This window comes from Montipora foliosa, chromosome 12 (genome assembly GCF_036669935.1).
Source record: "Montipora foliosa isolate CH-2021 chromosome 12, ASM3666993v2, whole genome shotgun sequence".
Taxonomy (NCBI): Eukaryota; Metazoa; Cnidaria; class Anthozoa; order Scleractinia; family Acroporidae; genus Montipora; species Montipora foliosa.
In genome coordinates, this window is record NC_090880.1 from 4,374,147 (window position 1) to 4,386,646 (window position 12,500).

The window sequence follows — 12,500 nt, forward strand, 5'->3', positions numbered from 1 at the left end:
ATAAATGTTGTTTTCATGTCGTAAATATGTTATTCTCGAGCGATCGCCCTGGAAACTTCCTTCTGCTCTTCCTAAAAACTGTGTATCAATATTTATTTACTTTTGCATCAATATTTGTTTTTGCATAAAGCAAGCTAACAAAATCTGTACCTTGCTGAGTTCGCATTTGTTAGCGTTAATAGTATTTTCGGTCCGATGCTTCTGTTTTAAGAGGGGTACATTATTTTGGTCTCCCATCCAGACACTAACCCCGCCCAACAGGGATTAACTTCAGTGAACGCTGTCAGATGCTCAGAGGGCACGCTTAAACTTGTGGTGAAAAGAAGTTTATCAACATGTCAGCCCAGAAGCCAATGTTTCTCACTTCCCATTTATTTTCTTCAATCTTTCTGGGTTCAGTACTTTGCTAGTAACCACATGTCTTCTCAGACTTCTACCATGGCACTACAATGATAGACAATACCAAAACAATATCGTGCACTGTTAGAGCTACATATTACGCAAGGACAGATCTGTTTCGTCGTACGAACGTGTGAGGACCTGTGAGCCAAAGGGCCTCGTCTGGTATGACTTCTTAATGACCCTCCAACTTGAAAAAAATTGCCTGGAACGGTGCACGTACCACAGGCAACCCAGTGTACCCTCACGGAGGGTCTAGTTATTATTAATAGCGAAGCTTCGCACTTGTTTGGCGCGCGCGCGGAGCACCATTGTTAAGAAAATATGGTAACCCATCAATGAGAGAAATCTTGGTTTTATAGCCATGACGTCATCGACCGTCCGTACGCACGTCCGTACGTCCACCTCTCCATGTATGCCAATGTGACCAGTATCATGCTAGTTTACAGCATACATCTTTCATATTCGACATCCATGTTTTGATCAATTGACACCTGTCAAAACAAGGTATCCACTGGCCAGTATCACGTGACCATATCATGGGCTCAAGCTTAGAGCTCATCGAGGTCAGCTTTTTTGGAAGTTGACCGCTGACCAGGTACTGGTTTTTCGATTGGATTGCAGGCTCAACCCAGGTGAACTCACCTAAACATAAACGAGGCTTCATTTTTCGCGCGCTTTCTGTGGCTGGACGCGGCTACACGGCTATAGTACATCAACTTTAGTTCTTACCAAGTCAACGCTTTTTGTGTTCAGGTGGAAATCGGTTTAAAAAATGTTTTCTTTCTGCATTTTTTGCTGGTTTCAATAATCCAGTTTGACATATCATGATATCTGTGGTCCACACTGGTGGCTACGCAGTTATTCACGTCAAGCATCGGAGGTATATAAACTTAAAGCTAAGTGTTTATTTTTAATTTGCATAGAGCTGCTTTTTTCCCTGTAGTGCAATTTTTGGCGTATCTTTAGAAGCTCTGATAAGGTTACATGATGCCTGGGGGACCTATGTCTAGGACAAAAACGAAAGGAGAGCGAAAGAGAACGACAACGACAAAACAGAATACCAGTAATAGCTTTAGTGGAAGAAGTTACTCCACAAATTATTTCCTTGGCCACTAAACCGTTTTTTATTTTTATGGATGCGTTATTTAAAGAGGAAGCGTATTTTTGAAAGGTGATTTAATCGAAAATCGAACTTTTATTGTCAACTGGAATTAAATAACAATTATCTGTACTCTTGGACATAAAGAAAAAGTTGATTTGTTTGTTTGTTTCGCTCTAAAATGCGAGCGAACAAAATTAAGTGCTTTTTTTAATCCATTTGCCCCACTGGTTTTCGTTGTGCCTCGAGAGTGACAAGAAAATTTTGCCCGTATGTTATCAACACGAAATCGCAATGAGTTCTCGTAAAATTAGCTTGTGTTTTCAGAAGTTTGTTTAATGCACCTAAACGTTATTTAAGTGTTGGAGCGGATCTTGTTTGAAGTTCGTCCTTTCTTGGTTGCATTGCCGTATTTTGCCGATTCTTGTTCCAAGTTTCAATGAAATACATCAAAATATGAATGATCTCGTTTTCAGAGATAAAGTGAAATAAAGTACATCAGTAAAACTCTTCTTTGACCTTGAACTAAAAACGTTTTTTAATGGCTACTAATTTTAGCGTGATTCCTATTCGGTGGGTATTGACAGTTGACTCTGAAATGGCTTTTTTCCTTTTCCATTCGCTCGCTGAGAGTGTGCTTGTTTTCTTTTAAAACTCAAGCGCAGTGTTCTCCCCAGGTATTTCAGGCCAGGCGGGCCGCCTGGCTTGATTCGTTGAAAAATCGTTGGCGCCTGGCTTAAAACAAGTGACCTTACGTAGTTTAACATCTAAAACTGGGATCCTGTCCATAATTAAAAAAAGAAAAATACTCAATAAAGATACTGAAGCATTTTCTAGTGTTTTCTCGCAATTGATAAGGTTTCAGCTCATTTACCCTTCCATGAAAGGTGATGAAACTTGTCATCCGCTCGTTTCGTTGAACGGCAGCCGTCTTTCAGTTTGCCATAAATTCAAGGGCACTTTACGGATATTACATGGAATACTAAACTCAATTCCCACGTGCGTGGAAGGTTGTCAAAAAATGGCGGCTTCGACAAACTCAGGATCCTCTGAACAGAAACGAAAAGCTAGTCAAAGTAAATTAAGTTCTTTTTTCACCCTGGAAAAGAGATATAAGAGTGTAAGTAATTTGGATGAAGAAGTCCAGCCTCGGGAAACAACACAAGGTCCGTCAACATCCACAGATTCCAAACACCGAAAATCAGGGTTTGATCCAACGTGGCTGAAGGATTTCCCTTGGCTTCTTAAGACTAACGAAGATGATAATACTAAATAGTGGTAGTGGTATGTTGTGCAAGTTGTGCAGAAAACACAATCAAAGGGCCCAAAGAGTAAGGCAAGGATGTGCTGTTTGGGTGGATGTTCCATGTTTTTAAGTTTTATGTTTTCCTAGACAGCATGACAATTCGCTTTTGCTATTTTTGTAAGTCTTAATTTTATATGGTAGATTAAGCTTCCGACAGAATGCCCCCTGGCCTTCCCAAAATCCTGGGGAGAACACTGAAGCGGTTCAAGAAAAATTCATTGCCAAACTGGTGAATTCCAAAGTAAATTTCACTAGAAAAACCGATATCGTACTCATCGATTCGTGATAGCGTAAAATTTATCATTGAATTCACTAGTTAGGCAATGAATTTTTCTATAGAAGAAAGCTAAGAAAATGATTTAATTATTAAAGCAGCAACAGAAACATCAGAATAAATAACCAGGGAGCTCCGCTTTTAGGCTTGGCTTAATCTATAGATTTATCACTTTTTGAGTAAAAGGATATCATGCTGTGATGGAAAATAATTACATGTTGAATAAGCCAGGAAGTTTCTCTGCAATATGTCCCCTTTAACCCATAGACCCCTGGGAGTAAGACTTAAGGACGGTGCCTACTATTGTTATTGCGCATACGTTCTGCGCATCTCCAGATACTCGGATTTCCTATCGGTAGTGGTTACTAATATATTTTTGCCCGGTTTAAAACTATTCGGAGAAAGCAGAACTTAGCAAGTGCTCTTGCTATCCAAAAAGAAAATTGAGGGTAGCCATGCATTTTTCAGGAAAGGAATGCCATACATTGCTTTATATTTTAAAGCTTTTCACTAAATAATATTATTGATTAATTATCTTTGAAAAATGCGTGGTTACCCCCAATTTTCTTTTTGGAATTTTATAACACTTGTTGAGATCTGCTTTTCCCGCATATCCATACAACCACGCAAAAATTTCCTTTGAATTTATTTAGTAGGCACCGTTCTTAATAGATTTTACTCTGTGTAGTAATGCCACATGATTTTACTCGTCAATGGCGGCAGTTCAGGAGTCAATGCGTTAACCTCACACCCCTTTTCACAGCCAAGAAACTGACACATTTTGGGTTTAAAAAAATCCTGGTTTCAAATTTTCCAAAAAAAAAAAGGAATGTAACCTTCAGTTTTTCAGTTCAGTTTATTACTCGGTTAAGCTAATGTTGCTATACAACAAGAATAAAACACGAAGTAACAAACAAACAAATAATAATAATAATATTAAAATTACACAAGTATTTTTATCAGCTAAAACAAAACTATTGACTTGTTTCAGTAAAAAAAAAGGTAGAAAACATTTTCCTTTAATGTTACTTATAGTAAAACCGTAAAAAACATTACTGTGTTTGTTGCATAAAAACCTCAATCCCTCCGAATCAACATTGATATCGCAAAAACTGATTACGATAATAGAATGTAATAATAATAATAATAATAATGATATTACATAGTGCAAATATATAATAAAATTCTCAAATGATCAGATCAATTTGAGATCCACCGGTAAATAATGAAGAACGGACATACAGTCTATAACAGTTCTGGGAGAAAACAAGATTAGTATTTGAAACAACCCAGTGGTGGAAAAAAAGTGTTCAATTTAAGATCGTTTTTCTTTGTGTGGCCGTGGTGGAGAGGGTAACGTAATCCTCAGGTGGAATAGCAATAAGGCCTTTTAAGATCTTAAACATCAAGGTCACTACATGTAGGTCGCATTTTGTCAATGGTGACAGGTCTGGCCATTAAATGTAGTTTCTGCAATTAGGCTATCACGCTTTGTTGCCATAAGTAGTTGTTATATACAAGGCAGGAAGCATGACTCTCAGGATCTTCTCGAGCTTATCAGAGTTGCGTCTGGTGTATGGACCCCAGACGGAGCTGGCATAGCAAAGAATGGGTCTTACAAAGCTGAGGTCAGCTCGAGCTTTAACTTCAGGTGAGCAGTTACACACTGGTTTCGTCTAAGTAGGTTTAGAGTGGTAGACCCTTCACATGTAGTCGACATGCTCGTTCCAGCTGAGAGCATTAGTTTGGAGACCTGGACACCTGAAGATAGGGATGAGCAGATCAGTCTCTGACAGTTTGGAGCCATTTAGGTAGTAGGTATGCTTCAGAGGTGATTTCTTTTTGGTTACGTGAAGAACACAGCATTTGGAAGGATTGAAGGACAGTTCCCAAGTAGATCACCGGGTAAAGAATTTCTCCAGGTCAGATTGTAATTTTGAAGGGCAGTCATTGGGGGTAAGTTGAAGGTAATTAGCGCAATCATCTGCAAAAAGGCGTAATTTAGAAATCAGACCATCTGGCAAGTTGTTGACAAATAGCAGAAATAAGAGAGGTCCCTATCATGGATTCTTGTGGGACTCCTGCGGTGACTGCAGATTGAGAAAGTTCACCACCTACAACAATTACAGTCTTTTGAGACTGACAGTTAAAAGACTTTTGAACCAAGACAATAGTTTGCTCCTGATACCATAATGCACCAACTTGGTAAATAACCCCTGGTGATGAGAGACAGAATCAAAAGCCTTGGAAAAATCCAAGAGCACCACATCGGATTGGCGCCTGCCACTTAAGACAGAAGCAAGATCGTGGATATTGATAATTATAGGACTCACAGGATTGAAGTTTTTTGAAGCCATGCTGGAATGGAGATAGAAGATTGTTCGTAGATACGTTTTTCATAATATGACTACAGAGAATATGTTCATTGACAAGTAATTTGCAAGATACACAGGTGAGTGAGATAGGCCTATAGTTACCAATTGACGATTTCAAATCTTTCTTGTGGATAGGAGTAACAAGGGCGTGTTCCAGTCGTTAGGAACATTTCCGGAATCCAAGAACTGCTGGAAAATGCTCTGTAGTATAACTGCAGAATCGTCAGGAATTAATTTTAGGAGTTGGGCAGAAAATGCCATCAGGACCAGTCGCTTTGTTAGGCTTTAGTTGGTTTATAAGGTCAGTGACTCCTTTGATCGAAATGTGAGGTTCGTCCACGGAAGTTATATTGCAAGATTCAATTGATGGGTGGCTATCATCATCAGCGGCGAATACAGAATGGAAAAAGTCACTTAAAACCTTTGCCTTTTCTTTGTTGTCCACAATAACCTGGTTATTGACCTTTAAGTAAGGAACAGTTATAATGTCCTGCCTCTTGGATTTTGTACAGCTCCACATTTTTTTTGGGCATGAATGGAGATTTTCATCCAGGAGATTTAATACATAGTCGTTTCGTGCTTGCTTTATGGCTTGAGAGGTAAAGTTTACGAATTTGCTTTCGATATGCGTTTCAGGCATGGGGCGAGGTAGATGACTTCGCACGATAAAAGAGCCTCTGTTTCTTGCGAGTTACCGGTAGGCGATGGAGGGTACTGTTAAAGTGCCCCTGTGATAAAAAAAAAACACTTCCTTTTTTCCTTCAGATTTTGAAAGTGTGTTTGCTTAACACCTGACTGGCAAATTTTTGAGCTTTGATTTTTATCCAAAGGCCGCTTACTTTGAGTGTAAGTTTTGGATTTCACGGTCCGCCATTACTCACGTTCAAAACTGACCGATTGGAACTCAGACGGTTGGATCCAGGGAAACGTGACGTCAGAGGCTCACTAGCTTAAAATTTCAGCGTGTGAACACAGCTTATTATATATGCAAAGTGTGAGTTTAACAGTCTGAAAGCCCAAAACCCCCGTGTTGCATATCAATTTTGCAGCGTACACACGTATTGCATTCTTAAACTAGTGAGCCTTTGACGTCATTTTCTCCTCGATCCAGCTCTCTCAAGAACATAATGTTAGTAATGGCAGACCATTAAATAGGAAAATTCCAGTTCAAATAAAGAGGTGTCTTTTTGAAATCAAGGCTTAAAACGTGGGTCACTTAGTGTTTTGTTAACACAGTTTTGAAATCCAAAGAAAAATATGAATTAATTTTTTGGTCACAGGGGCACTTTAAACCACAGGTTTGATTTAGCTGGGTGAGCAGTTTTCAAGGGAAAATGACCAACTTTCGTTAACAGAACGGAGGTGAAAGCTGACTTGGAAATGTTGCACTAGTTGAGCCACGTCATGACGAAATCCCTCGAGGTTACCCTTTCTAAAACAATATTGTAAATTCTCCTTTGATGATCTTCTGTGCTACTTCATGAGATATTGGCTATGAACACTCTCCTACAGGTGACTAAAAGCCTTTGGAAATGATCATAATATTATTATTTAAGTGTCATGCAAGTGCCCATCGTTTTTAAATATCACATACTAGCGACACCAACGGTGTATGATGTTGCCCCAGGGCTAAATAAGGTACTATGCAATTGAGAAACATGATATCAAAACCTGCTTGTCTGTAGAAATGCTGTAATACATTAATTTATATAGATTTAGCCAAGCCTAAAAGCAGAGCTCCTGGTTCATTTATTCAGCGGATACCTTGTCTCGACAGAACCTGTGTCAATTGCAGGAGGGAGGGATCAACTTGGGCCTGGGCTCTAGAGGATTAACTGGAGCTGCAAAATCTGATGATATTGGAGACAGTGACGTCACAGCCTAGGACACTCAAAGGATGATGATCAAACAAAATCTTCTCTCGCTTAAGTTTAACGCTTGAAAACAAGTCATTTGAGCTCACTTGAGAATGTAGAAAGTACATGTATGATTTCATAAACGGATTGGTATATGCTACTGTACTAGTAACTATTATAGTTTTGAAGGCAAAAGAGAACCCTCAATGCAAGTTTCGATGACAGGGGGAGTGATAAGTACAGATCGAGTCACATACGATCGCCATGTTATCCCCCACCTTTTCCATCTTTCATAGCAGTTTTCTCTTGACTGGGTCAATTCTTTGCTTTAAAAAGAAAACGGAAGCTTAACTCAAACAAACTCTTGAAAGTTTGACAAAAATATGACTTCTTACTAGACAGGAAAAAATGATTAGTGACTTTTATACGGAATTGGTGATCGGCTGGTGATAAATTGTGTGATTCTCACTCCGAGTCTACACGCATACATCAATTAAATGACTGCACTGAAGTTTCAAAGTAAACTACAATTGTAGATGCTTCCGTGAAGCATACACTGGGTTGCCTGTGGTACGTCTTACAGAAAATCAGAAGGCACTGCATTGTGTGGTATTGACTACAGCATTCCAGTCTCTGAAGAATAAAAAATAAAAGAGAAGCGAGAAACATTGGCTTCTGGGCTGACATGTTGATAATTTTCAAGTTCCCTCGCAATTTCTTTTCACCACAAGTTTAAGCGTGCCCTCTGAGCATCTGACAGCTTTGTAATACAAAAGTTCACTGAAGTTAATCCCGGGGTACCCAGCGGGGTTACTATGTGGATGGGTGACCTAGAACATATACCCCTTCATAAAACAGAAGCATCGGACCGAAAATACTATTAACGCTAACAAATACGAACTCAGCAAGGTACAGATTTTGTTAGCTTGCTTTATGCAAAACAAATATTGATGCAAAAGTAAATAAATATTGATACACAGTTTTTAGAAAGAGCAGAAGGAAGTTTCCGGGACGGTCGATCAAGGATAAAATATTTACGACATGAAAACAACATTAATTTTGAACCGTGAATATAGAATATAAAAAGTTACGATCAGCGACAAACATTCTGGGAGATTTTTGCTACGTTCAATTTTGTTATTCTACTTTTGGCTGCGCAAATAAATCGCAAAATCGAAAGTGACATTCAGCGGGCGCCGTGATTAAGTTACCGCGGCATGTTTACTCGCCAAACAGTGAAGCATCTGTGTCAAATGATGGCAAGATACCGGGTTTTTGTAAGTTTCTTTTTCTGTCAAGTGCTATAAAGTTTGACAATAAAATAAGCGAAGTCAAAACAAAGATAACAATCGCCCAACTCTTGAGGTTGACTATTTGTTTCTGCAAAGTCAAAATTTACTCTCCAAGACGCGTGCGACGTTATTTATCACCAGGTAATTCCATCATTTTGGAAATAGCAGCTACTTTATTATTCATCGGCGTCACAATTTTTCACTGATTTTGGGGCTCATTTTGTTGAAACTCAAGCACGCTTCCAACAGACCTGTTTATTTTCGTGAACCCTTCCTGCTTACAGAGCAATACTAAAAAACTTCTCCCATATCACATTTCAATCTTAAGCTCGAAAATTCGATACACAACATCATATTATAATTCACAAAGGCAGAAACAGTATCCTTTTCCAGCGAAATATTTATCGAAACAAACAACATATTTGCTCTAAGAGGCGAAAACCTCTTCCTATTTCACTGCGTGCGTGAAGACAAGAAACTCAATCGTGTCAAATTACCATGTACTTCAGGTTCAAACCCTTTCCTGAAGAACCTTTCCTTGAATAATGATGCACAAAATAGTCTACAAGCTTTCTTTCAAATAGTTCTTGACTGTCACATTTCCAATTATTTTTTTTACCTAACTTTGTTGAACCCATAAGTTACCAGATAATTTTCCATTTGGTTTCAGTGTTGTAAATAAAACTACACTCGTGATAAAATTGGAAATACAGCTCACTTTGATTTCGGCTCGACGGGCGAAAGATTGTTGTCGAAGTCCATTACTCGTCGCTTTCATACCAGAGAATTTTCATTTGGTTTCAGTGTTCTAAATAACAGCAGTCTCTTGGTAAAATATTAGAAATACAGCTCACTTTGATTTTGGCTCGATGGGCGATAGATTGTTGTCGAAGTCCATACACCTTATTCCAAAATGGCCGCCATTTAAATATTCTTTTGTTTTCATTCAAATAAGCCCTTGATGCCTCGTTCTTAAGTTTAAAATTCAAAAGAATATTTTATCTTGAACGAGGCAACAAGGGCCAATTTGTATCCGCATAAATCAGCGGTCATTTTGGAATAAGGTATATTACTCGTCGCTTTTACGATTCCAGGTATTTGTTTTCACCGCCTGCCTAGTTTATCCAATTGACTTACCATTATTGAGCTTCATAAGGGTATATTTCGTTCAAAGATCCACTAAAACGCCATTCGCGTTACATGACTTTCCACGCCATTGCACGTTAAGTTTATCATTCTGTGTCCACCAGAGAAATCTACGCATTTCCACTACCCTCTCTATCCTAAGAAAATACGAGCAGAAGGCTCTATGCACAAAGACACCACTTAGCAGGGGAGTGACAGGCAAGACTTTTACCGACACGGAAAAAAAACACCCAACAAATGCCACCCACTTTCCGACTGGGACTGCCATACGGCAATTTCAGTTCTTCAACTGATTGGAATAAGGTGTATGGTACCACAGTGACTGGAACTTGAGACTATGCTAGAAAGGAAGGTAAGATAAAACCTACCTCTCTTTCATTGGCCGCATAGGAAAAGATACTTCCTGCACTTGGTGTGGTTTTTAAGGGAACAACAGAATACTGTGGCATCACGGAATTGGACATGGCGGATGCTAGGTGCTGCACATGCTTTAAGTTAGGCATTTTTTCTTTTTCTTCTGCAAAAGGAAGTTTTATTTAATTAAATAGTAGAATAATAAGGCTTGCTGCATTAAAAGAAAAACTTGCAGGCAACTTTTTTTGAATTTTCACAAAGAGTTTTAGTACCGTAATTCTTTCTTGTTCATTTCTTAATACCTTACGTGCTACCTGCAGGTCTTAACACAGACAATGTGTGTGTGTTCAAAATTTAAAGAATAATAATCTGTAAGGACCGAAATATTTTGACGCTTGTCACCTCATCTTACATAGACTTCGAGTGGATGACGAATACTGACACTTAAAAGGTTTTGAGTTTGGCCTTATTTGAGAATGTATATTTTCCGGTTACAACTATTCACCAAAGTGACGATGGCTAGTGGTAAGTATATACTCATGCAAACATCTATAATGTAGCACAAAAAGATGATTTTAACTTATTTATTCCTGCAACAATTACAACATTCTGGGCGCAAATCCCACATGAGTAGCTCAGAGGTGAATATCAACGGATATTTGGAGTTTGAGTAGCCAATCAGAGCGCACAAAACCCTTAACATGAAGAAGCACTATAAAAGTGGTCACTTTACGCTCTGCTTTTGTTCGAATTTATTCAAGCACGACTGATTATCCAAAAGGGCGATCAACAAACAGCAACAAAGAGATGGAAGCCCTAAAGGATATTTCTAGAGCAAGAAAAGCATGTCTTTGAAATTTCGAACCCACACACACTGCCTGGGCTTCCTGTGGTCTCAAGTTGTTTGTAAAACTTTTGCTGTTGTCCAATGTAAAACTTGTTTGCTTGAATACTAAAAACAACTGAAATCTCACCCAAACAGTTTTTGGTGGTCCTCATGACAACATTAAAGTATTGTTAGTGTCACATTAATCTTAATATTGAATGAATGAATGTATTGTTTTTGGTATGCATTGCTTGATTGAAAAGTTTTGCTCAACCATAACCAGACCGTACCATTTTTATAATAATTGATTTAACATGCAGCCAGCTGTTAAAATTTAAATACGATTAATAGGTAACCAATGCATAACCCCATACAAAACTTTCCATGTTAGTCACAGGAACAATTTGCACAAATGGGCAAGACTTGTGGCATACTTACAAATACATTGGCAATATCAAAGTTGAACTGCCAACGGGGCAGTTGGTTGAGAACAAGACTACTGTATCAGGAGGTTGTGGGACAAAAACTCCAGCTGGACCAACACTAAGGGCCTTAACAATTTAGTAACTGAGGAGAAAGTGCTGCCTTTCTAATGGCAAAAGCGTTCTCGTTCTTTTCGAATAGCTGCTCCAGGCCTGTTAAAGCACACTGTTGTGATGACAAAGATCAGACCAGTGGCGTCACTCCTGTTTTGAACGGCTCGAGTTACCTTCTCAAAAAGATTTGTAGGAGCAGGTCATTCTGAAGATGGAGGCGGTCGGGGTGCCAAAGGCAGCCTGCCAAGCATCTGTAGGACAAGACGGGGGTCTGCAGGCACCCCCCTCCAACCAGAAAAAATTTGAACTTTGGATGCTCAAAGGTGCCATTTGGTGCAATCTGGGGGGATCAGAGGGGTCAAAATTGTATTTCATTTACCAGCATTTTCGATAAAACGACCAAAGGTGCCTCTCTATTGACACATTATTCAAGGTTTGTTAGAATGAGATTTGCAACAAAAATCAGGTTTCACTGACTTTTATATCATAATTTGATTGATACTACTGTCAATAATTATATAACTGTTCAGGAACAATGGTAAATACTTGAAATAATCATAACACTGTGTTTACACTGCCATGCACATTGCAACTGTGATTGTTCAATATCTCAATAATTTCGCTTTCTAGAAATCAGAATCAGATTCAATTGCACTGTCATAATTATTGCTGTCAGACAGTCCAGTTGAGATGTCTAGGAGAGTTGAAACTCCCTCAACCTGATGCTGAACCTCGTAAAGGGCATTTTCTTCAACAGCGTCTGCTTGGATAGCAATAACATCATCTTCTTCAACAGCAACTGTTTGGATGGAAACACCAGCTACCTCTTTTGGAATGTGTACAGGAAGGGGAGCTTCTGTGGTAATGAGAAGGGCATGTTGTCTGCTTGGAAGCTTCTTTGTATTTTTTTTTGCTGAGCTATGCCTCAACTGCTTGTTTCACTAGGGACTCCATCTTTGGACTTCCCAATGCTGGCCCATTGATCTTGACATGAAGCATTGCTTTGAGCACATCATTTTCCAGGTGACTTCTGC

General features: G+C 38.9%; 1 protein-coding gene across 1 annotated transcript in view; it reads right to left on the reverse strand.

The window, feature by feature from the left end:
- LOC137978970 (carboxypeptidase O-like) overlaps window positions 1-12,500 on the reverse strand; it is a 29,111-nt gene that overhangs the window by 7,406 nt on the left and 9,205 nt on the right. The window contains exon 3 of the mRNA XM_068826102.1: window positions 10,119-10,267. Coding sequence (XP_068682203.1) covers window positions 10,119-10,267 — 149 coding nt within the window. The remainder of the gene's footprint in view (window positions 1-10,118; window positions 10,268-12,500) is intronic.